General features: G+C 41.9%; 5 protein-coding genes across 5 annotated transcripts; 2 read left to right on the forward strand and 3 right to left on the reverse strand.

The window, feature by feature from the left end:
* Positions 1 to 264: 264 nt before the first annotated feature.
* On the forward strand, positions 265 to 1178 carry C7974DRAFT_441800 (uncharacterized protein; the record flags this gene model as incomplete). The annotated part of the gene is made up of 2 exons (XM_046145378.1): positions 265 to 605; positions 1031 to 1178. The coding sequence occupies 2 exons, from the start codon at positions 265 to 267 to the stop codon at positions 1176 to 1178; spliced, it is 489 nt and encodes a 162-aa protein (XP_045993043.1).
* A 2340-nt stretch (positions 1179 to 3518) lies between these two features.
* On the reverse strand, positions 3519 to 4502 carry C7974DRAFT_441805 (uncharacterized protein; the record flags this gene model as incomplete). The annotated part of the gene is made up of 1 exon (XM_046145379.1): positions 3519 to 4502. A coding segment is annotated over one exon (636 nt), but the record flags the coding sequence as incomplete, so codon positions are not given.
* Positions 4503 to 16956: 12454 nt separating this feature from the next.
* On the reverse strand, positions 16957 to 18597 carry C7974DRAFT_474780 (Intradiol ring-cleavage dioxygenase; the record flags this gene model as incomplete). The annotated part of the gene is made up of 2 exons (XM_046146615.1): positions 17483 to 18597; positions 16957 to 17424 (listed from the first exon to the last, which is right to left on the reverse strand). Exons 1-2 carry the CDS (start codon positions 18208 to 18210, stop codon positions 16959 to 16961), a joined length of 1194 nt encoding a protein of 397 aa, XP_045993045.1. The 5' UTR covers positions 18211 to 18597.
* Positions 18598 to 20541: 1944 nt separating this feature from the next.
* Positions 20542 to 22232, reverse strand: C7974DRAFT_41313 (uncharacterized protein). Its single transcript, XM_046143701.1, has 2 exons — positions 21863 to 22232; positions 20542 to 21808 (listed from the first exon to the last, which is right to left on the reverse strand). The coding sequence occupies exons 1-2, from the start codon at positions 22100 to 22102 to the stop codon at positions 20555 to 20557; spliced, it is 1494 nt and encodes a 497-aa protein (XP_045993046.1). The 5' UTR covers positions 22103 to 22232; the 3' UTR covers positions 20542 to 20554.
* Positions 22233 to 23862: 1630 nt separating this feature from the next.
* On the forward strand, positions 23863 to 25276 carry C7974DRAFT_436339 (permease for cytosine/purines, uracil, thiamine, allantoin-domain-containing protein; the record flags this gene model as incomplete). The annotated part of the gene is made up of 3 exons (XM_046145123.1): positions 23863 to 24064; positions 24121 to 24912; positions 24960 to 25276. 3 exons carry the CDS (start codon positions 23863 to 23865, stop codon positions 25274 to 25276), a joined length of 1311 nt encoding a protein of 436 aa, XP_045993047.1.
* Between the last annotated feature and the right edge of the window lie 1098 nt (positions 25277 to 26374).

Below are 26374 nucleotides of genomic sequence, written 5' to 3' on the forward strand. Positions count from 1 at the left end.
CCGCAACACCCTAGCATGGTTACAATATCAACAATCCCCGAGAAAAGGAACGAGAAAGGCGACTAGTCCTGTAATTTCCTTGTTGCGCCCTAGGCGCTGTTAAGGCTGACTTGGGCGGAAGCTGTTCAGAGCACTGCTGTATAAGAGGAGACATCCCCCAATTCAAAAATAAACAAACAAAGTCCTTTCTACTTCCACAGTCTCTAAAGACCTAAGCCTTGATTCGCCCGTCTTGACTACTACTGTACCCTGCTCCCAACAAAGATGCGTTTCTACGAAGCCGTCGTCCTCCTTAGCCCTCTCCTTCTCCCCTTGGCTTCTGCTGAGTGCTACAATGACGAAATCCGAAACACAAACACCCAACTAGCACACAATAACATTCGAAATGTTGCCAAGTTCCTACAGGGCACGCTTGTGGGAAGACAGGAGCGTGGAACCTGCGTTACAGACACTGCAAACGGCAGCCAGTGGTACTTTGGCATTCGGAGCATGACGGACTCAGAGCAGCAAGTGACGGAGAACGAGATCGACGCATATCTTACCCGAGAGGTAAATGGTTGCAAGAAGCATGGAGGATTTCGCAGGGAGGGCAATGTGGAATACAAGTACGTGTGCCCCAATGCAGATAGAGACAAAGGCATTACACTAACAGCTGGCTTTCAGCGCCGATCCTAACAATGGTGTTTGCTATGACGCTTATTATATCAGTCAGCACTCACGCAGACAAAGCGCCGCAGCGCAGGGTAGCAAGGTTGTCTTCGTCCCTATCTCGGGCCCCGTACCATCCCGAGCGGCGATGCAGGCTGAGGAGGTAGCAGCGTAGAGATGCATAGTGGACAAGCGCTGCTATTGTTCCAGCAGTAGCAATTTAGAAAGTCAATGCTACCTTTTGGATTGTTTTGTATTACTATCGCTGTTTGGAAACAACACGTGTCCTGCCAAACTGTAGTATATTGCTCCAGATACTATAAGTGCACGTGCAATGTGTTATTTGAATGTCCGCCGCCTGAAGTAGCTTACGCAGACCCAGGTTGTTTGAGCGGGATAAGACAAAGGAACAGCAGGAGGGACAAAGGTCTCCAGGCTTCTACGACAAGCTCTCAACCGGCCTTCCTCTAGTCTTCTGCGGCGATCTCTCTCTCGCTGCAAGACAGAGAGAAGACAAAGAAACTCCCTAAGGATTGTATGCAAACAAAGTAGCAGGGCAATAGCGCAAGAGACCATATTCAGACATAAAGACGTTTCTGCCCTTTTGCTGCGCCACTATGCTTCTCGCGTTCCCTAAGCGCCGGCTACGCGTCCTGTGCGTGGGGCCAATACGCCGCCTACGCCTCTCTCCTTGAACCCCGATGCTGTGCCTGCGATCTTTTCTTGTAACTTGCTAGATAACCTGGCGTAGAAGACCTGGTGTCGCGAGAAGGACCGAGGGGGCGCAGTGTCTGCGGAGACTGTCTCCCTAAGCGCAGCAACTGCACAGACCTGTGGTTGCGTCGTATTGCCAGCAACATTCTAAGAGAATCACCAATACTACTCTTGAGTTCTTCCCAAGGGCTGCATTTGACTCTAGTCTGTCCTTCCTCCTCTGCAGCACAATGACCGCTCCCTCGCCGCACGTCACTACACCCGCAGGCAAAGCCTCAACAATGCCTGCTACGATGTCAAATTCCACTTCTACTCCACCAGCCTTCCGCTTGTCGCTCTACGTGACGCTTTCTTTGGTCTTTATAGCTGTTGCTTTCCTTCTGTGTGCAGCACTTCTTATATCCCAACATAGAAGGCTGAGGAAACAGGATAGAACGCCTATCAGACACCGCCAGAATCCACCACCTGTGCCTAAGAAGGACCTGCACATATCGAAAGCATCTGTCAGCTCGTTTGGATGCGCAATAGCATATAACAGCGTTGCGCGTAGCAGCCAGGTTCATGGCCACTGGGTTGCTCACCCCAAACGAGCCAGTCAGAGCGCAACATGCAGCGCGCACCAAGCTCTACAAGGCACAGAGGCGCTAGAAGCTGTGCGCACGCCGTACCTCCATATACAAGAGCAGCCTATTGCCATAGACGAGTCGCCAGTAGATTGTAGAAGCCCCTTCCGGTGGAAATGCGAGCCCACAAGACGACTTAGCCTAGACTTGGAAAGTGCTTGGCCTCGACCTTTATACGCCGCTTCAATGGAATGGGAGCAGGAACGTTTGCTTGCGTTACGGCTGTGGAAGAGCCCTAGCGATGACTCGAGTAGTCTGTATTCACGGCCGAGTTCGTGGTGCAGTCTCCCTAACACAGAAGAACGTGGAGTAGAGGGCCTAGGGTCCAGTTTAGGAGCGGGACCAGGGCCAACGATCCGATCAGGTGCAGTTCCCTCGCGTAGATGCAGCATACCGCCCCCTGCTCACACGCAAGAAGGGCTCAGTTGCGAACAGGGCTCAGTTGCAGACTGGGCACTGCCAAGAGAGATGGAGTAGAAAGTTCGCAGTAACCTGCAGTATAGTACGGCTCTGGCCACGTTTCACCCTCACAGTTCCTGCTTTCAGTCGCACTTTTTCCACTTGACATGACTGAGCGCTAGTTGTGCCTTCTCCGTGTAGAAATCCGAGCGCTGGCTCCGCCACCTCCTTGCGACGCTGTAGGCACCGACCGTGCCTTGTGCTGCGCTGGGAGGCTTATGATCCCAGCAACTGCAGTCTGCGCCCGAAGCTCGACTGATGTTCTACAATCATATAGAGGGGACTGACCTCCTGGTTTACAAGCAGGGCGCCGCTCTGCTGATCAACGGCTAGGAGTATTACGATCCCTCAGACCTCCCAAACTGCAGACTATAACTGTTACTGCTTGCACCGCTGAGATTCCGCTTGACTGCAGAGTACCTTCCCCTGTATGTACACCTTTTGCGCAACAGGTACTGATCCTGACATAGAGAAGGAAGCCATTTCGCGATGCATTCAGGCACAACGATCCACACTGCCACAGCTGTGCGTTTCATCTCGGTCCGACCTGTGTTGATTCAGATTGCCAGTCGGTCTCCGCGATGCCGCCCATCGACTGATTTGCTTCCTGACAGTATGGTCCCTAGCAAAGATATCAGTATTCCATGGGACTGGGATAAGGGCCTGAACTTGGGCTTCCTCCTAATTCTGTCGGACAGCACCATCCCAAAGACCTGAATCTAGCACTACGTTCGCTCCTGAAGCGTCGACGTCCTCATGAAACCAGTAAGGGGGGAGCTCCTAGACATCTACCTTGCGGTGAGGCAATTTAATAGGTGGTTGGCCCTGGAAGGCACAGCTAGAGGTAAGATCAAGGGAAGAAGACTTTAGATATCGATGTTGAGGCACAAGGGAGGACCTGCAGTGTGCAAGAGATAAGAGACGCAGTGTGCAAGAGATAAGAGACGCAGTGTGCAAGAGATAAGAGACGCAGTGTGCAAGAGATGAGAGACGCAGTATACTTCTATTCTAGGCATTAGTCACCTTACATCTCTTACAATTGTACTACAACGCTCTATCTAAATACTATTATAGCTGCGAAATACTAACCTTAGAAACCCTACTGCATTTTTGCGTAAGCCTCTTGGTTCTCAACATCTATGCAGAAGTTCCTCGCGGCTCTGCAGCCTCAGATCGCTGTTCTGCAGGCTATCTTAATTCCCCTGCACTACTTGAACCCATTGCAACTCTTGAAGCAATTGATTGCTTACCCCCTTGTGCTCCATGCGAATTCCTACTCCTACCGCGTTAGTCACTGTGCTCGATAAGGAGCGTCTTTCTTCAAATGTCGCCTTACCAGTCTTCTAGCCCTGACCCCACTAGTACCTCTATTAGCTTTATTACTTACCATAGCTTTTTCTTCTTATAGCTGGATGGCTAGGCTTAGTGTATGAGATATACTAGGTTATTATTAGTAAAGTACACGTCTTTGCCGCTCCAAGCCGCCTGGTGCGCGTTGCTGCAGTGCTTCTGCATCCTGCTCTTGTTCGCGGTGCAGAAGCCGCAGTCGCTGGTGATCCTGCATCGATAGACGTCCAACGGCTCGCCCAGCTGCTCGATCGGCGGCCCCAGCGGCGCGGGCAGCTCAACATCTCGCGGCGCGGCGATCCGCCATTGCCGGCAGTGCTCTACGATGCATTCCCTCTCCTTGCTCGCCACGCCGTGCTGGTCGCGCAGGTGCACATCGACGTTCTGTATGCCGGTAGCGTGCTCCCTGCAGACTAGCACCTGATAGCGCTGGAGGTAGCAGAAGCGCTCTTGCACGTTGCTGACTGTTATCTTGCTCGCACGCGGTCGCTTGCGGTGCTGCGCTGCGGTTGGCGTTGCGGGTGGCTGCGCGTTCCAGCAGAGCTCCATGCTTGGCGAGTTAACCCTAAGAAACCCTAAGATGACCCCAAGTGCAGCAACGCAAGCCGAGAAATGCAGAAACAAAGGCTGGGGCGCGATAGAGCAGATGATTCTCGGCAGGTTTTGTATGGAACACGTCGCGCAAGCAGCGCAGCTTGGGGGTATGATCGGGGGTCGAAGGCGCGATGTTCGCCCCCTACGGCGGGCCCGATTTGGACGCGCAACCCTAGCGCTAGACCTAGTCTGGCGATGATCGGGCCCGATCGCGCGCGTCATATCGGCTAGGCTAAAAAAAATACGGTATAGTTAGGAACGCCCCTTAGAATATAACTACCTAGACGCCTACCTTTAAAAGTAGTCTATAGCCTTTATTTAGTTTAAGTCTACTTCTCTCTAGTCTATTATTAAGATTTAGAGATCTAGTTCTAAACACCTCGACCTCTCTGCCCTCTATCTGCGCTCTAGTAACCTTAGCTAAGTATAACTCCTCTAGTACTATTATAACTAAATAGATATTAATTTAGCTGCTATTATAGTTAAAGCTATAAGAGGGGTTATAGTGCGTGTAAGACTTATTTAGATACCTAGCTAAGCTAGAGCTAGTTATCGCCTTCTATTACCCCTGCTACTAAAGCAGAAGCGCAACTTGCCTCTAACTAGTAATAAACCTACTGCTAACAAACTAGTAGTAGTTCCTATCTTGCAAGAGAAGACTTCTACTACTAATAAATACCTAGCCTCTATATAGCTATAATAGAACCTTATTATATAGACCCTAGAGTGCTTTAGCTAGTTGTACGTTACCCTTATATATAATAGAGACGTTAAGGAGGATTGCAAATCGTGCGAGCACTTTATGCTTATGCGCAGTTCTAACCTTAGAGTAGGCTAACTCTACCTATTGCTTCTTGCACTTCTAGGTCGAGAGGATTAGAAGGCCTACTGCTAATAAGTTAGTATAGTATAGCTATCGAGGAGCTACTATAGCAAGTATTAAAGAAGCAGAACCGCTATTCTTTAAATAATCTATAATCTTATGCACTTTAGTTATAGGCCTTCCTAATAGCATAATATAGTAGTTTTAGATACTTATTAAACTTATTAAACTTGTTATAGAGTTTTATAGATATTTAGACCGACTTATCTTTCTCTTTAACTTCTACCTCCTTTAGTTTAGCTGCTCGAGGTTTCTTTAGGTTAATAGGTTATGCTAGTTTAGTTGCGGTCCTCTTATTAGTAATAACTAGCATAGCTATCTAATTTAAGCTTTAGGTTAATATAGTTTATTTATTAGTACAGCGTTATCCTCTAGTATACTTGCTCTAGCAATTCGCTATCTTAAAATATAAAGACCTAACTATAAAGGTTAAAGACCTAGCTTTAAGAATTTATAAGGTTCTTGCTAAATTAGTTAAAACAAAGAAATAGTAGCTAGTTAATTTTCTTAATTTATCTTATCCTAGAACTTCCTTATACCTTTATAGCTAAGTGCAATATAGCGTCCTATATCTCTCTTATAATAGCACTGCAACGCTTAATCTATATACTATCGTAGCTGCAGAATATAGATCTAATAAACCCTATAGCATCGTTCTATAAGCTAATTATCTCTTGCTGCCTGTGCAATAGCTCCTCCTAGCTCTCTAGTACTATATTGCTGTTCTGCAGACTATCTCGATTTCCCTGCACTACCTAAACCTACCTTAATTCGCGGAGCAATCGATTGCTAACCCTCTTATACTCTATCTAAGCTAAAATATTATTAGTTACCTTACTTTACCTAGAAGATAGTATCTCTTTAAGAGAAGCTTACTAATCTTCTTTATTATCTTAGATATATAAAGAACTATACCGCTGTCCTTATTCTAGGGAAAATAATCTAGTTAGAAGAACTAAAGCATTCTAGTTACTAAGTTAGCCGCAAATATAGAGCTATCCTTCTTTAGTCCCTTGCTAAACCCCTAAGCTTTAGGCTATATAGTAGGTGTTACTAACAAGGAGGCTAGTATTAATACTAGTATAAGCATAACATTATAGACTAGGTTGCCTAAGCATTCTGCTAGATACTATCGCGCTATCTAGTAGTGCTCTAGTATACCCTAGTTGCCTATCTTAAATACCTTTTCTTATTGCTAAAATCTATCCTCTATAAGCTGCAGTATTATATTAAAGAGTATCGCATAGTTAAAGTATATAACGCTCTTCCTTAGCAGCAACCGCTTAGCTTAGTATTCTGCCTCTATAGCTGCCTGCTTTAGGCTACTAGGTCTTACTACTATAGCTAACATAGACAGAGCTAAGCCTACTAGCTAAGTAACTCTATAGTAGCTAAGTCTTAACTAATATAAGCCTAGCAGACACTCGATTTAATACGCAAGCATAGCTATAGTAATTACGCTAATCTAATAATCCTTACTTATTACCTTTACTCTAGTATATTGCATAGCAGCGCGGAGTATAGAGAATTAAGTCGCATTCTATAAGTAGAACAATCTACCTGCTAACTAGTCGCTTTATATATAGCTATTATATAGGTCTTATATAAAGTCTTGTTACGTCCTACACAACATAGCAGAGTATAGAACTATCTCTTATAACAAGAAGATTAAAAAGATTAACTTATACTCTCTATGTCTTGTTAGTAGCTTAACAACAAATTAAAAAAAAATAGAACTAACGCACTCCTATAAGAAGAGGTTTTTACTCTGCGCCTATAGCTTTACTTGTTCTTACTAGTCTTCTAGCAACTGTAACGTCCCCTAGCTGTCGCTTGTTATATAGCTTCGACTACCCTTATTTAATCCGCAGTAGAACTAGTGTATAACAAATGCAATTATCTGCGGCTTCTATAGTTCTTATAGCACCTCTTTAAGAAACTTAGCTACACTTATCGGCCCTTATACCCCTAGCCTACTAAGCTTATTAAACTATACCTTACTATAATAGCTAGCTACAACCTCTAGCCTATAGTAGAAAGCAATAGATGCTATATGCATTATAATTAGCTATCTATTCTCCTGTTAAGGCTACTGCGCTAGGCTAAGGTTGCTAACACCTTGCAGGTCTAGCATGTAGGGATTAATAAACAGCCACCTACCCTATTTAATACCCTTAATCGTTCCTAACAGCTAGAGCACCAAGCCTATTAAAGACCTTAGAAATCTAGTAAAATAGTAACTGCTAAGGCAATTAAGTGCAGACACCCCTTCTACTAATGCAACATATAGTCCTCTAGAGCTAGCGGCCTTAAAGCGTGCATAGATATTATTAATAGCCTGTGCAAACATAGCTAAAAAGGACGCTAGCACGCCTAGAAACACTAATAGGTGGAAGGATTAGAAGAGGTATATATAGCACTGCAGTTCTTTAAGGAAGAGACGCATTAGCTAGAAGATAGGGCTAAGTATAGTAGAGAAGCTCTAACTGCTATCTATTAGCCTCGAGACCTGCATAGAGAGCACTTATTCTATCTAGAATGCATACTCCTCCTTAAGTATTGCCTGTTCGATCTACTCTCCTTTGCAAATAAACGGCCTAGAAGACTCTAGGTTTTTAGGAGTTAGTTATTCTCGCAGATGCTATAGTAGACAATCCTGCTTAGCAGCTATTTAAGCAGAGATGTTTCTATCGCGATCTAGCAGCGCTAGAGCAGCGGTTACAACTCCCTTAGTAACAAGCAAGTTATTAGGCCTATGCTAGATACTTCTTTTAATATTTAAGTATCTCTAGAAGTATCTATAGCTTAACACGCCTGCTCTATTATATTAGTAGCTTATATTCTCCTACATAACTATAAGGAGGTTATCTATTAGGAACGCTAGAGGCTGTAGAGATAAAAAATTGCTATATGCTAGGTAGAATGCAAGAGAGTAGAAGGTAAAGTCTTATAGCCCTTGGTACTCTTATAGAACTATATTGCGGTTAGCGAGGAGATAGCATGCTAGCTTGTTATCTAGGTCTAGGGATTGTCTGTCTAGATAGTTAATATTAACGGCTAGAGCATAGGAGACTGTCTTAATACTATCTAGAACGTACTTATCCTCTAGCTTAGTTTAGAGCTAGTGCAGCCTACTTATAAATAGGCTCTAGTAGTTATAGCTAACTTATAGGATTATGCTAGCTCCTAGTATACTGCTATAGGATCGCTTGTTATACTCTGCGCTTCCTCCTCTCTTAGCTGCTTCTTTCTCTAAGTTAGACTCTTTCTTAACAGGCCGGAGTTAGGTTTTCTTAGGCATAGCTTGCAGCTAGTTAGCTATATCTATCTTAATATTCGCTCTATAGTTATATGTATAGAACGCTAGTTAGTTCTCTGTCTAAAATATATCCTATATATTCTATCCTATATACTCTAGCTACCCTTATATAAAAGCCTCTTAGAACGTTATCTATTTATTAAAGGTAATCTTTTACGTGTATAGGCTGTCTAATCTCTAAGACAGCTCTATGCCCTCCCCTAACAGCTTGCTAATAAGGAAGATCTTCTTAATATATAATATAAGGAACTAGGCATAGCAGAGCTATAGGGCGCTATATTAGGATAACTTCTTATAACATTTTTAACGTTTACTCCTTAATAGAAGCTCCTTAGGTGCGTTAGCAACAGGGTATATTATAATAAACTAGGACTCCTGCGTTGTAGCTGTAGCTAGCTAGAAAGTGCGGTTTTCTAGGTTAAATAATAGTCTATAAATATGCTTGTTACTATAGAAAGCTTGCTAGTTCTTAAAGCTAATAGTTATATTATTAAAAAAGCAGCTAGATAGCTGCAAGATTAGCCTAAGCGGTTATCTAACAATAATAAGAAGATTAAGAAAGAATAATAGTATATACTTATCTTCTAACGCAGCGGCTTAGAAGCTAGCCTTCCTGCTTCTATAGTTAATTATATATCGCCTCTGCAGCATATTAATAGCCTAGCTGCCGTTAAAAGATGTGCTTCTAGTAGCTGCAATAAACTCCTGCACTACTGCGTTATTAGTCGCTGTTTATATTTATATGCATACGTAGTCTACTAAATACTAATATACCTTTAAACTTATAGTCTCCTTTAGAGTAATTAATCTTCTATAAATACTAGTCTACTGCTATAACTACTTATTCTCTATTACTAAAGCTGCCCTTGCTACAGTTATCTCTAAGTTTGCTAGGCAACGCGTTGCTATAGAGTCTATTATCGTCTCTAGAACTATTATTATTGCTATTAGTGCTTTATTGCGTATCTGTTAGCTGCGTTATAATAATAGCTAGTAGCAAATTTAGCTATAAATCTATATTTTAGGGTAGACTTAGGTTTAAAATCTTATTATTAAATGCGTCGAAATCTATTATAAGACCTATAGAGGCAGTAATTTCCTATAGTAGGAACAGGCAAGGCAATTACTAATAGGATCTAGCGGTAGAATTATATAGTGTCTACTTGCCCCTAGGGGCAAGCTATAGGGCAGATTAAACTTAAGAGCACTAAACATATAATATAATCTCTATTCTTTATTTTTACTAGCGCTAATAATCTTTAGCTACTATAGTAGGTACTAGGTACTAATATTAGACCTTCTGCAGTAGGTTTAGAGTTTATAAATTCTTGTTATTTCCTATATCTTACTAATGCTCTCTACCTCTAATATTCTCCTCCTAAGCTAGTTATAGCGCATAAAGAAAGAGATATAGATAAATATCTAGGCTAGTAAGGCTCTGCGTTAAGGGAATGCTATTGTAGCTAAGTTATCTGCTAGCTAATCGCGCTTCTATAATAGTGTTGTTTTTAAAGGTTATTTAGCCTATCTAAGGAAAAGTTAATTAGCATTTAGTCCTGCATCTCTATATATAGTAAAACCCCTACATCTAACTCTACTATTAATCTAGAGCTTGGTAGTAGGGTAGTAGTTAGCTTCTAGATAGATTTGTATATATTTAGTCTATTCTAAGCTTAGAGAAGGGGCTTATAGTTCTGCGTTTCTGCTAATAGCTGCCCTTAACGTGTTGCGTAGCTAATTAATTCTTAAGAGAACAGCTTACTCTCTGCATGCTGCTTATCTACTAGGCTAATAGTAGTTAGTTGCCTATCTTTACTATAAGAATCTAACGCATCTATATGTTGCTTTATTATCTATTAAGCAATTACTAGCTATATTATACTAAGCAGCTATTTAGCTATAGTTACTAACTAAAGCGCTAGATCGTTTGCAACTTCTAGAATCTAATAGATAAGATTAAGCGCAGTTTACGCAATTATAGGTAGACTAATTTTATAAATCTCCTCTAATATAGGGCTAGCAATATACCTATATTATAGAGACGACCCTGCATAGATTATAATAATAGACAGCACTTTTCTCTATACCTTATGCTTAAACTATATGCTATAGGCTTTATTATCTCTGCCTAGATACTTATAGAGATAGTGCTCTAGCATAGTTATAGTAAAGTCTTTTACGTTCTTATATATATAATTAAGAACTGCCTACTAGAGGTCTTAAAACTTATTATTAGCCTTGTTACTATACCTTACTTATAGCGCAGGTACTAGGTCCTTTTGCAGCGCAGGCTTATTATTATCGCAGTCTAAGACCTTCTTAGGCTCTATATTTATCTATAAAATAACATAAGACATTACTATGCTTATTAGCTTTCCTTCTTACTTTATAGTCTTTAAAAGCGCCTAGATGTTAATAAACTAGCGTCCTAGTTCTAAAAGAACCGTTTAATATAACCTAAGGTATATAATATTGTCTATATCTAGGAAGAAGTCTCGCTAACGTGTGCCTAAGGAATAAGGGTCCACGTCTAGCTTAAGGCTAGGATAGAATAGCGCGCGCACCTTATATATAGTTCGCACGCGCAGTAGGCTAGCTAGCTTATTCTAGTTAGCTAGCTAAACGTCTAGTCTATGCTAGCCTTAAAACTCTAATATAACCTTTATTACCTTGTCTATTATAGAAAACTAATACTAGGTTATTACTTAGCATAGATATATAGAGTATGTCTAAATAAAGATTATACTTATATTATCTATTCTATAGCTTGCTATCTACTTAAACGTTAAGATATTAAAGGTTGCTTGCCTAATTAAGGTGCAGCACTATTAGGTAATTATTAGTTTTTAGCTAAGATTTCTCTATAGCGTAGCTAGCTATTAAATAGGAAACTTAACTTAACTACTAAGCCTTAGGTGCTCTAGCATCTCCTGTTTAATAGACTTGCTTAAACCTTAGAATAGCTAGCTATTGTTAGATAATAAGGTTACTAGCTCTATCTATATCTATCTATAGTTATTAGAAAGGATAATATCCTCTTAATTAGCGCGCAGCTAAATGCGCAAATATAATAGAAGTGTGTCTACCTTTTAGGTTAGCTTGTTGCTTAGTTGCATGTATAGAGGCTAAAACCTTTATTATAGATACTGCACACCTACTACTACTCCTCCTCTAGCAACCTATAACGCTGCAAGTACTCTTTAAAAGCTTTAACGCGATAGTAGCTAGTAATAAGCTCTGCCTTCGCTCCTACTGCGCTTACCTAGCCTTTAAATAACGGCTACTTTAGATCCCCTTCTTTAGCGCTCTTAGCTGCAGTAGCACTCGCCTAAGCCTGCCCTATCTCTGCTAGGTAGTCTAGCATCTGCTGCACCTGCGCCTTAGAGCAAGCAACCTATAACTAGTAGCTTCTGTCTTGCTAAAGAACGCCTACCTTGTTAAAGATCTAGCAGAGACGCTGCTTATAGGCTAGGTTAATAGGCCTGTTCGCACTAATACTCTATTCTAAGGTAAGCACATTAATCGGGAATTTAGCTATTATAAGTAGGTAGGGTGTAGCTTGGTTATAGATAGAGTCTACCTCCCTAATTTCCTTAACAGCTATATATTACCTTTTTCCTATTTTAGTTAAGATATCTTTATCTTTATGCTTTATTATAGTTTTGCTTTTATTAGAATTTATATTTAGGAAGGGTAGTTTCTCTAAAGATAAAAGTTTATTATTAAAGCTATATTAGATTAGTTATAAGCAGATTAAGAGTTCGCGAATCCTAGTATAGACCTCTTGCCTCTAGAGGCAAGCGATGCTAAGACCTTGCCTCTAGGGGCAACTACTATTTTCGCCCCTAGAGGCAACCTAACTCTACCCTATTAGTATAGTTTAGGCATATAGTATAGAGAGTAACTAGCCCTAGCCTTATAAAGTAGTAGTTAAGAATAAATATATAACTTCTAGTATTCTAGATATATATTAATAATATATAAAGATATTTAAAAAAAAGCTTATAGTAAAAGCTCTATCTAAGTATAAACTTTAAAATTATAAAATTAAGCTCTAGGAAAAAAAGTAACTAACTTTTAGGCTACTATACTAGTTATTAGAAAAGAAACTTAGTATACTTTATAAGTATATTTAAGAGAACCTTAAGAAGAGATTTATTAGAAGATTAGAATTACTTATAAAGTACCTTATTATATTTATTCTAAAGAAGAATAGTAAGCTATAACTTTATATTAACTTTAGAAAGCTTAATAAAATTATAATTAAAAACTACTATCTACTACTTAATATTATAAGGTTATAGAATTAGCTATAAAGAGCTTAATACTTTACTATATTAGATCTAAAAGAAGTATATAACCTTATCTATATAAAAGAAGATAAAGAATAAAAAATAGTATTTAGAATAAAATATAGACTATATAAGTACCTAGTTATATTATTTAGTCTAATAAATATACTAGCTATATACTAGAAATTAATTAATAATATTCTTAGATGTTGCAGAAAAATAGGGCAAAATAATAGCCACGCGCGACTACTAGATTCTCTAGAATTACTGCTATAAGTAGGCCTTTTTCTGCTGCGACACACCCCCCACGGTCTTAGTAATCAAGAGGCACACCAAGGCCGTGCTGGCTCGCTCGCAGCTGCCTACTGCTGAGTGCCTGCCTGCCTCCCGTGCCTGGCTCTTCGGCCTGGCTCACAGGTCGTGCCCCACGGGCACGGAGGTCCTAACTGAGGTCCCGGGCGGCGTGCCAACACGTGGTCACCCACCTACTCAGAATCCACCTGGCCTATGCTGGCGCAGTTTCAGCGTCCGGGCTCATAACTGTTACAGAAAAATAGGGCAAAATAATAGCTACGCGCAACCACTAGATTCTCTAGAATTACTGCTATAAGTAGGCCTTTTCTGCTGCGACATTAGAGTATACCTTAATAGAATAGTAGTAGTATATCTAGATAATATTTTAGTATACTCTAAGATACTAGAAGAGTATATATAATATATTATAGAAGTGCTAGAATGCTTAAAGTAAGTAGAACTCTAACTAAAACCTAAGAAGTATAAATAGTATAAGAAAGAAGTTAAATTTCTAGAGTTTATTATAAGATAATATAGAGTTAAGATAAGTAATACTAAGATTAATATAGTAAAAAATTAGCCTACTCTAATAATAATTAAAGAGATTTAAGAACTTCTTAGGTTTATTAACTTTAATAGATAATTTATTAAAGATTACTTAAAGAAGGCCTTATTACTTATAAAGCTTATATAAAAGAATATACCTTTCTTATAGAGAAATAAATAGAATAATATATTTAAGTTATTATAATAGGTATATATTAACTCTCTAATATTAATTATATTTAAGAGTAATAAACTACTTTAAATAGAGATAAATACCTTAGATCTAGTATTAGGAGTATATATTATATAGAAAAAGAATAGATAATAGTATCTAATTACTTACTACTTATATAAGTTCTTAGAACTAGAAGAGTACTATAATATATATAATAAGGAACTCTTAGTAATTATATTATCTCTAGAATATTAGTAAATATATATAGAAAGCTATTTAGACCTTATAATCTATATAGATTATAAGAACTTAGTATATTTTACTACTACTAAGACTCTAAACTAAAGATAAGTTAGATAGTTAGAAATGCTAGGCTAGTATAAATTTAAGATTCTATATACTCTAGATAAAGATAATAGTAGAGTAGATATACTTAGCTAATAATATAACCTAGTAGGTAAGAAAATAATTAATAGAGCTACTATTCTTAGAATTAATAAGGATAGATCCTTTAGATTATTATAATAGCTTAATAATATTATATATATATTATAGGAATACTATATACTAAGTTAAGTACTAGATAACCTTTAAGAAGAAATTATATATAGTTATTATAATAATCTACTATATAGTTATCCTAGAATTATAAGAACTATAGAACTTATTAGAAGATATTATAAGTTTCTAAATATAAATAATAAGGTTACTAAATATATTAAAAAAAATATTAACTATTAATAGAATAAATATAGTATATATACTAAGTATAGAGAGATATAAGTAATAAAACTACTAACTATACTATAGATAAATATTATAATAGATTTTATTATATAACTACTAATCTCTAAGGACTCTATAATAGACTATAATTATAACTTAATATTTATAGTAGTAGATAGATTTATAAAAGCTACTAAGTTTATACCTTTCTAATATAGCTATACTATAAAGTAGCTTACTTAAGTATTTCTAGATAGGATTATTTAATACTATAGTATTCTTAAATTAATTATTAGTAATAAAGATAAGCTCTTTACTTTAAATTTCTAGATAATATTCCTAGTAGTAATAGAAATAAGGAAGAAGCTTTTAATAGCCTATTATTTATAGATAGATATATAAATAGAATAAGTAAACTAGATAATAGAGATATATCTCTATATCTACTATAACTAGTAGTAGAATAACTAGGTTTTACTCTTGCCTATAGTATAAATTATATATAATAATAAGTTATTAGAGGTAATAGGTATAATACTATTCTTTATAAATTATAGAAGATATCTAAATCTCTTTATATAAAGTCTTAATAGTAATATCTAAATAGAATTAGTAATATCCTTAGTATAGAAGCTAAAGAAAGTATATTAGAAATTACTTAAAAATATTACTAGAGCTTAGTTATAAGCAATCTCTTATATTAATAAGAAAAGAAAAATAGTACCTCTACTAAAGAAGAGAGATAAAGTATATCTTCTTATAAAAAACCTATATATAAGAAGACTAATAAAAAAACTAAATAAAGTTAAAGTTAGACTATTTTTTATTTTAGAAAAAATTAGCCTAGTTAACTATTAACTTAAGCTACCTAAAGATATAAAAATATACTCTATATTCTATATCTCCTTATTAGAACTAGCTAATACTAATATACTAATCTAGAAAGACTTCTATTACTAAAATAATAATAATAATAAATAGAAAGTTAAGAAAATAATAAAATATTAAGAAACTAGACTAGATAAAGAATATCTAGTTAAGTAGTTAGGATACCTAGACTTAGAGAATATATAGGAACTAGTAATAAACCTTACTAACTACTACTAACTAGTATAAAAGTACTATAGTTAGCTATAGACTCTTCTATAAGACCTATAGCGCCCTAGATAATTAGTAAAGTATATATACTAATAAATACTATAGAATAATTAGCCTTCTCTACTAAATTAAGTTCTTCTAACTTAATTATTTTATTTACTAGGCCTAACGCTTTATACTATATATAGTCTTTAGCCTATTTTAGAATCTTCTTATTCTATAATAACTATATAATAATAGTTACTAGTAAGGTCTTATTATTCTCTATCTTCTTATAATACTTCTTATAAGTATAGTCTAATAACTCCTAGAATATATTAATATATAGCTTGCTAGCCTTAGTATACTTAGTATATTTTATTCTTTTTAGAGTATTAGGCATAATATAGTACTTATAGCCTTTAAAGAAATAATAGTTATAAGAAACTTTAGATAGTATATTAGCTTAATAAATTTTAAGACTAAGATAAAGATTATAGATATATAAGAATATTTTAACTTACCTATTACTAGATATAGGGATACTTAGCTATATATAATCCTATTCTTAACTTATATAGTTTAAGAATAAACTAGATAGAAAGAGAAGGTAGTATTATAATCCTATAAAGGAGTATAGTATAGTATAATAAGTAACTAACTAGAGTCTGTCTAGGTTATAGAGGTATAGTAAGTAGGACTTATAATTATAGTTATATAACTTACTTATTAATAAGCAAGTATATAGACTACTACTTATTAATAAGTATAGTATAGCTCTACTTATTAATAAGTACCCTTATTACCTTTTATTAGATATTTATTAGTTACTTATTAATAAGCAAACCTTAGTATTAGTATATAGTAAGTAGGAATATAACTCTTATAGTTTATATTTAACCTAAGTATTAATCTATAATATTAGATCTTAACTCTAACCTTTAAGCTAGATAGTCTACTCTATACTACTTATTATTACTCTTTACCCTTAAGATAGATAGATTATATCTATACTCCTTAGTACAAGACTCCTTTAGTTTCCTTAATAGTATTTATCCCTAAGAACTAATTAAATAGTGCTTATTAGCTTTGCTTAAAGTATAACCTTAACACTTAGGTCTAATCTAGGTAGCTCTATTCTACCTCTATATACTCTTCTATAATAGTAGTTTAATACTTAACTCTATAATACTTTTATATATCTAATATATCTATATAATAAAGTAAAGAGAAATTAACTTATTCTATACTTACTTTATCTCTAGGCTGCGGCTATAGAAGAGGGAATAGCGCCTAAAGGGGGCGAACCGCTGGGCAAGGTGCCATTGCTAGTACTGTTTCCTCCCAGGTCACCACCACCGCCTCCGCCACCAATGAAGCCAGAGTTAGCGTTTGCGACACCACCACCAGCCTGATAGGTAGCAGCAACGCTATAGTAGTCATCGTCGGTGTAGTCGGCAGTAGCGTTGACACCAATCTGAATCCAAGCAAAGAGACCGTCGGTGATATCGTCGCCAACATACACGAATTGGGGGAATGGGTCGTAGTCGTCTTCGGCCTGGATGATGCTCCACATGTCATCATCGTTGGATGTGATGGCCTGGGTATTCTCGTTGTATGGGGATGTGGCTTCGACCTCGGACCTGAGTTCCTCGGGCCAGAAGAGCTGGCCAATGTGTGTAACGGCACCGTCTTGAGTTGTTCCGTTGTCACGGACGGTAACATTCCTGTATGGTGTCAGCGGTTCGAATATCGAGTCTGAATTCGCTCAAGAAGGCGACTTACGACTTCGTGAGAAGATGGGTGTGGATGGCACGACCATCGTAGTGACCGGGGAAGATGGTGTCGAAAGCGACAACACCATCTTTGTCAGTCTCCTGGATACCGCGCAAGAAGGTGGTATTTAGACCACCCTGGCCAGACTCAACACCGCTGTAGTAGCCTGTAGCGTTACAGTTCCAGACATCGACGAACAACTTAGGCACAGGCTGGCAGGTGGTGACATCGACGTACTGGACCTCGAGGTATAAATCAATACCAATTTGATCCTCCTTAACATTCTTGCGAATGAGCTCGCCGTTGACGTAGTAAGGACCGTCAGTGACCTCGGGGGCGAGAATGCAGCTCGTATTTGCCGCGAAGATAGTCGCCGTATCAGTGTTAGGTGAGTAGTCGAGAACACCAGTCTGATTGTGATTGATAGCCTCAAACTCCTGGAGGAGAGCAAGATCGCGGCGGAACTTCTTAGACTTGCCAATAATGCCGCGCTTCTGGCGGAGGAAGCTGAGAGCCTCGGAGCGCCTGGCGTGGGACCGCTGCATCAGCGAACGATGCTGAAGCGAGTCCTGGCAGCTCTCGAGGGAGCGTTTGGAAGCAGTAGCGCGCAGTTGACGGACATCGATTTGACGTCTGACAAGCGCCATGTCATGCTTCTCGCCGGGGTGAGCGACTGCGCTGCTGATGAGCGAAGACACTGCAACAGCGCTGCTGAGAATGGAAGCTAATTGAACCATACTGATCGATGATCACCGTGGGAATGACGAACTGAAGATGAAATGCCGAAATGCAAGATGGAGCTTAAAATGGTAGATGCGGTTGAGATGTTGACGTCGACTGATCTTATATCTCAAAGACCTGATGAATCTCGATTGCGCAACCCACCATGCTGCTATACTTTGACCTTGCTCATGACGCGGCACTGACCCCTTCGACATCTAGACAGATGAGAGACGACATTTTGAGCCTGCGCGCCGGGGACGCGTACAACGACCCACACTCTGTGGCTTGTATCCCGTGGTGGGCGCCTGGTGCTTGCCCTCAACGTCGACCAATGAAAGGCATTATGTTTGTGTACAGGGTCTTGCGCGTACGTGTGGTTTGCTTCGATGCGTACGTACGCTTGAGTTTTGTTGAAACAAAGCGGACCTGGCAGAAAGGTCAGGGCTCGGGCCGAGAGCTCGTTCTAGCTCCGGATCAATATCGGGTAGGTAATTCGAGCGGTTTAATTGGCTCCGCGCTCATTTACAGCCCTGCGAACGCGCTCAAGCAGTCGCAAGCTTTCACAAAGACTTCTTGGTAGGTGGGATGGTCGTTCTAATGCCGGAAAGCTTCGTGGCTTTCACACGGCTAGTACGCTTGCAGATTGTCTAAGCCTTCACCGCTGGCCCCAGTTGCGTCAATGCTGCCACGTTCGTCACCACGCTACCCTTGTGGACCTGGGAGATGCACAGCAGCAACAATCCTTCGCGGTCAGTGACGCCCTATGATCGATGCGAATTGAGATTCGCAGTCTGGTCTCTTTGCATGTTAGTTATGCAAGCGTCAGATTCCTGGGTTCTGTCTTATCGTACCCCTGGCAAATTTCACGTCTTTGGTATCTAGAAGCAACAACGGATCTCAGAACGATATGGTCATCGATGAACGGGAAGTAACAGTTCTGGAGCAGCTAAACGATCTCTTGACGATGTGTGACTGATAATCTGAGCTGAGAGCACGTTTGTTGGCCATTCCTCAAGAGCGTAAGTTCGTCAGACTACTCGAAATAAACGTTGGCCGAGATTTACCAACAATCTGTCTATGTGATCAACTTAGCTTTAGCAAATCCACACGCTTCTCAAACGGTTTGTATGACAACAACAGCTCGACTTGAACGTTGCTGACAACGCAATCCGCCCATCACTTACCCGCTACTGCTTTAACAACCACAGCACACCGTCAACCTATCCTTCACAGCCCTTCTTCTCTCCTCCAGCTCTGGTTAACTGGTCCAGAACATAAGCCCATGCACACTATACAACTCAAACCGCGTCGACGCGCCAGTCTCCCTCATTTTGCGATCATATAGCACAGCCTCATCCATTGAAGGATCCGAACTAGTGACCTGAGAAGAACAGTTCGCTACGCCCTTATGTCCGTCACGATGACCATCCGGATCCCACAACGGTGACTTCGTCTCGGAGGCATATATGGCCTCGACAGCGCCGGGCTAGAGGCCTTTGAGTACAGGATCGTTGACATTTTCAGTCCGAGACTCGTAAAGGTGAGCCATATCGGCCGAAACACTGGTATCTGGGAGTAGCGCAGGGCGGCAGAGATACTGTTCAGTGATGGGAGGGTCGGGCTTGTTGTCGCGAGAAGCAGCGCAAGAGCGGCAGCAATATTTCCACCCGCTGAGGCGCCGCAAATGAAAGAGTACTGCCACGCTAGGCTACATCGTACAGTAGGAAAGAATTAGCATTTAGCTTATATTGAGCGCGATTTTGGGACAGGGTTCGCAATCGCCTAATGTGGATGTAGAGGGGGTCTGCTCGCTAATGCATTATATGCTAGGTCTATGGCTGGAATGTTAAATCAGCTATACTGGATTTTATTATTTTTAGCGTATATATAGGCCTGCTACGCGCAAATCGTGCATAGGTACAGTATCTCACATGGCTATCAAGGCCTATCAACGCGACGTACAAGGTTAATTACGCGCCAGCAATACTGCACCAGCTTATTGGGCTAGGACTTGTTGTTGCGCGAACTTGCGCAATGCGGAACTGCAATAAGCAATGCAACCAATTGATCTACTACAATGTTAATGCTAATTCTACCTTGCTGCGACAGGACGCAAAGAAGGCTGCGGAACGGAACGTCAAGTGTAGGGTAATGCTAAGCCAATCATTATAAGGAGACTTATAACAGCAGCATGAAGGTTGTAAGGAGTGTAATTCTAGCTTAAGGCCTAATTGTGCAGGCTCTGTCTAGGTCAGCAAAGTTAGCTGTAGCATAACAAGGTCGAACATGTTTGGTAGAAGCTTTTATTCATGTTGCAGACTTTAATGTCACTGATAACGTATAAAGCTAGCATATAAATTAATCCCGAGCACCCAGATCCACTACAGACTCCCTGACTTTCTTCCACGCCGCAGGTGGCAAGGTCATCGTAAGCCAGTAACTGCCCTCGTGATCCTTGCCCATTATCACAACCATCAGTCTCGTGGTCCGAATTTGTTTCATGGTTGCTACATGGTGAAATGTCGGTGTGCCTGGAGGATTACGTCTGGTCTGTCTCTTATCACCGGCCCGGATGACTGCAGCCCGGAAGTTGATGGTGCGGAGCAGGTTGGCCTTGGACCAATCCGTGAAAGGCATCAAGAGCGCATCGTCGTCGCAAAAAAGGAGCTTTGAGGGGTCCTTGGACTGGAATTGCTCGTGCATGCTGGCTAGTACTTGCGTTTCGGTCGCCTGGAAGGCAAGTTGTTGCCGGTTGCTTGACGCGATGGCGCCTAGCGGCCGAGATGTGTCTTCTACAGATAGATATGTGTAGGCGGGAAGAATCATGTTTTGAATGTATACTCCGGAAGCGTTTTTGAGCGACGGGAGGCGGAATCGCGCATTCATTGCGTGTAGTGCGGTCATCGGCCGGGGCCGAGGCATTGAGTCGCTTACCGCCCGCATTGCCCATGCTGTGAGTATGTCACCATCGCTCATGAACGGTGGTTTTTCTCCGCTGGTAGATGTGGTGATGTCCATCTTTGCTTGCAGCCGCATGGTGGCAATTGTCTTCTCCGGCAGGCATATGGTTTGCGTTTCTGGTGTTGGGCCGCGTAGCATATCCCAAGCAAACCTTGTGATAAACCTGATCAACGACGATCCTTTAATTTGCTTAGATTTCAGAGCGTAGTTGTCGGGCCCCCCCACTGGGGCATCCAAGGCCACCTGCAGCACATCCTTTTGGACACCTAGTACAAGTGGTACCTCCGACTCTCTACCCTCCAGAACCATTGACCAAGCATCAAGGAACGCTTTCTGTCCCATGATATCCATCAGGGTATGGGGCCATAGAATTGAGACAATTGTCGCATTGGTGAATGATATGACGTGAAGCGATACTTGTGGAGTGTCTCCAGCCAGAAGGTCCATCGGCGTTTTGGGCGAACCATCTCGAGCCGCAAGATCAATAAAAGTATAAGGGCTTGGCCAAATCGACACACCGCCGTTAGATCTGGGGAAGTTCTTCGTTCTCTCGTAGTCTTCCATAGCCATATCGACATGCTCATGACTGTATGAAAACGCCGGCCGGTCTGGGGTAAATTTCTGTGGCGCGTGGATTTCCAATGTCCCATTCTAATAGCGAAACGCGATCAGCGATGGCAGATTCGTGGCTAGAATCAGCATTACCTTGAGCCTCAACCGACCCCCGATCTTCCTCCAATCCCCAATCTCTAGCAGCCTGGCCAATGAAGAGCGCAGCTTTTCTGCGTCCAACACGTCGTTAAAGCTAAGAGTCCATGCGAGCAGCAAACTCCGCAGGGTGTTGGTATCATCCAGTTTATACAACGGGTAGATTACATCATCGTTGTACGAGGCAAGTCCACGGGATCGTGACTTTCGCGGAACGCATCCTTTGAAGAGAGCCATGTTAACGAAAACTTGGTCTGTGTCGTTCAGAAACACCAGTAGCTTTCCACGTTATGTAGTATCTAGTCAGGCACGTATACTAGCTCTGCGTCAGTGCTCATATGTACGCTCTGGGAAGGTTGCTGCTTCTTGCAAGGGTCTACTCTTGGGAAGCTAACCCGCGTAGTACCTTCTTGACATTTGCTCCCATGTTTGGAATCTTGAAATGTGCAGTAAGAATGAGTTTCTGCTTTGTTTGTGACCGCAAACAGTGGGATCGAGATGAGGAATGCAAGTGGATGCTTGCGTCGCACCTTGTCCGTGCGCCCATCTTGCCCACCCGCGCTGAGCTTTAAGTTATGTGACTACAGGGCGCCAGTGCATTTCGTCGCTGGTACCAACAATCAACCTCAAAGATATGGTGCGGTGTTGGTAATCACAGCAAACTCCATAGCTTTGTGTCTGAAGTGATAGTGTGAACACCAGGTCGGCTCGCCGGCCTCGGAACAGATTTGTGCACTTTGGATCTGCTGTCGCACCTGCCTATCATTGTGGCTGATTCATTGGCGGGGCTTCCCAATACCTGCCTCGTACAACGACCGGCGGTGCTAGCTAGCTAGCTAGGTACCTGCGCGATCGTTGACGACAGAACTTCAACGACTGCACGAGCGCGCGAAAACGCTTCCAACCCGATTGCTGTGCACGATTGCATGAGAAGTCAGCGTTTCGATTCAAATAACCCCCATCAAATCCAAGAATTGCTCATCCTGTTTGCATGCTGGAGTCACAGTAGAGTTATGTCAAATCAAGAAGCGAAAGACACGACGGGTACGAATCTTCGGAGTAGACGCGGGCACACCCGTTGGTTGAGCTTGTCAACAACAAGCTTTCCTGAGAGATAAGGCGGGGAACACCGCTGGCGATCGTCTACTTCATTGGCTGCACCGAGACATCTTATCGCGAAGATAGAAGAGGGGGTTTAGAGGCAGCAACGGTGGTCGCATTGATGGTTTGCTGAGGTGAGTAACCGGCGTGCCGGGCTGCGTGTGAGTTGAGCTGTCGGAATTTGCGGGGTCGAAGTCTGCAGGTGCGACGACTGCGACACAGGTAACATTAAGTAGCCGAGCGCGTCGCACCGGTCGTGTTGTACGATATCACGCCGAGGTCTTCGCCGTGCGGACACCGGGGGCTTATCTTGCGAATGGGCCGGCACCTAGACACCCTGCTCGAAGCGCGATGGTATCTACAGTATTAGAGCCAGACTCTGTGCGCATGTCGGACAGGCCAAAACCTGGCCTTTATAGCCGTCAAGAACCTTAATATCGCTCACCTTCTCGTCAAATCCTCACTGTCTCTAGTTGTTGTAGGTCGAGTACCTGTGATGTAGCAGCGTTCACGCGATTTTTCACACTACTCCTCCCGGCGCTCTTCCATCCGATCCCGGCCCTTCACGCAGACTTGATGGGCCACACCCCGTTAAAGACAGACACAATGGACCACACTCCGTTCGAGACAGACATAGAGAAAGACGAACTCTCGAGGACCAGATTGTCCGCCGACGATATCGCTGTACATGGAGAAACGTTTGCGCAAGGGACCACTCTATATGCAAAGCTACAGCGACTTGCGGCGCGGTTCCATGTCGAGCAGCGCGGCATCGAGCGAGTCCCCGAGGACGAGCGAGACGACACATCTCTACTGAACGTTGGCACGATGGTAAGTGTGTGTGACGCAGATGATGGTAAGCCGCTGACGATGGGTATCAGTGGCTCTCGACGAACATGGTCGTGTCGTCGTTTGCGATCGGCTTGCTCGCGCAATCGCTGTTCTTCCTCGGATTCGTGGACGCCTGCCTTGTGTGCTTGTTCTTCAACCTTATCGGAATTATACCCGTGTGTTACTTCTCAACTTTTGGTCCTTGTCTTGGATTGCGACAAATGGTTTTGTCTCGGTATTGGTTTGGTTGGTATGGAGTGAAGATAGGTACGGGCATTATAGCTCCCGTTTACCTAGCATCGATCCTCGCTGACGCATCACAGTCGCTTTGTTCAACATGCTTGCATGCCTTGGTTGGTCGGCGGTGAACTCCATCGTGGGCGCCCAGTTGATAAACGCCGTCAACAACGATGTCCCTGGTTACGCCGGCATCATCATCATCGCGTTCTGCACGTTACTTGTAACCTTTTTCGGCTATAAAATTGTTCACGTGTACGAGTTCTGGTCCTGGATCCCGACCACCATCGTATTCCTTATCGTTCTTGGTGTCTTTGCGCACTCGGGAGATTTCGTGAACATTCCAATGGGCGTCGGTACTAGTGAACTCGGGAGTGTGCTCAGTTTCGGAAGTGTGGTTTATGGCTTCTCTACGGGATGGACGAGTTACGCAGCAGACTACACAGTCTATCAGCCACGGAATCAGTCAAGGACTAAAGTTTTCTGTGCAGTTTGGATCGGTCTGATTATCCCACTTCTCTTCACTGAGATGCTGGGAATCGCCATCATGACTGCAACCACACTCAATGATGGTCAGAACAAGTATTCGGCAGGATATTCTGCCTCTAAGACTGGCGGTCTCCTCGCCGCTGTGTTATTCGGACCCCTGGGAGGCTTTGGCAAATTCTGCCTTGTCATTCTTGCGTTGAGCATCATTGCTAACAATTGCCCGAACATATATTCAGTCGGTCTCACGATACAGGTTCTGGGCGGATCACTGACACAGCGCATGCCACGTTTCGTATGGACCGCCGTGGGGACAGCGGTGTACATTGCGATCGCTATTCCTGGCTACACGCATTTTGAGACGATCCTAGAAAACTTCATGAATTTCATTGGCAGGTCCTCTTCTCTCGTATTGCAGGATTTGTCTAACCGTTCCTAGGCTATTGGCTCGCCATCTACGAGGGCATTGCTTTCAGTGATCACTTCATCTACAAACGCAGTATGGACGCGTACGATCCGGCACTATACGATCAGGCTTCTAAACTCCCACCTGGTCTGGCAGCTATTTTCTCGTTTTGCTGTGGTATCGCTGGAATGGTTGTGGGTATGAGCCAGGTTTGGTATGTGGGTCCTGTCGCATTGCAGGCGGGAGAAGCCCCTTATGGCGGGGACGTTGGGTTCGAGCTGGGCTTTGCTTTTGCTTTTCTGAGCTACACGTTGACTCGAAGGTTTGAACTTAAACTTCTTGGGAGGTGATATTTTACGACTGCTTGTTGGCTAAGAGTATCTATAGCCGGGTAAGAGGTAACTACCTGAGGGAAGGCCACGTGTAAACTGCGACTTGATGTTCATTCTTGAAGTTTGAAGTCTCGTTGAAGGGGTCTATGCTGACGTCTTGATGGCTTATAATTGCCGATATCGATGGTAAGACGACCGCGTCTAGGAGCATCCGAGATACCTTATGACAGTCTGTAGGATGGATGTCTTCTTTAGCACAGCTACAAGATTTCTGAACTACAACTAGGGTCCTCTGCCTACAGCCAGCTGCACTGATGAGGCAACTTCTTTCTCATTGTACTAATCCGTTGTTTCTTGCCTATAGCTATATCAGTGGTATCTCAGACGTGCCTGGTCGTATCAATAGTAGCTAGTGCATTGGCGCTCGTATAGCGTTTAACATGGGAAGCCAATCCATAGTATATCCCTGTGTATCAGTTCGCTGCGCAAGCTTTGCAGGGTTTCTGCTTTTCGTTTCTGCACTCGTGCTTCTGCAATAAGAGGCCAGTGAGAAATTAGATGAAAGCTAACGAATGATGCACATCAGTGCGTCGTGGCTGGTCATTGCGACTGCTCAATGCGCCGGCTTGATGCCCCTTCCTACAGCATCTGACCTCTGTCCACCAACAATCCACAACAATACAGTGAAGTATCGCAGTTCCCTGAAATCACACCCTCCTAAATCTTGTTTTTACTCCTCACGAAGCGCACAACTCACCTGTGTACAAAAACTTCAATCATATGTCTGATAAAATCACCCACTTTCTGTCTCTCAGCCCCTGCACTGGTCGACCACCGCCTAGACTCTGCAAAGTAGAGAGGATATAAAAGGCCTCTATGGATCCCTTCTTTTTACTCCACAGTGTAGGTGGTTTTAGCCACAATTCAGCCTTGGGTATTGTCATCACTACATTATTTAGCTTTAGGGTTGTTTACCTGCTAGTTTTCCTGGAAAGTGAGAATTAGGTTGCATGGGTCACACGGTAGTCGCGCTAGTCTCTGACCCGAGGGAAGCAGTGCACAAGTAAATAGATGTCGATACATCTCTGGGAACAACCTTACCGTGTTGAGGGATGA

Source organism: Boeremia exigua (genome assembly GCF_020726555.1).
Source record: "Boeremia exigua strain MPI-SDFR-AT-0100 chromosome Unknown C7974scaffold_11, whole genome shotgun sequence".
Lineage (NCBI taxonomy): Eukaryota > Fungi > Ascomycota > Dothideomycetes > Pleosporales > Didymellaceae > Boeremia > Boeremia exigua.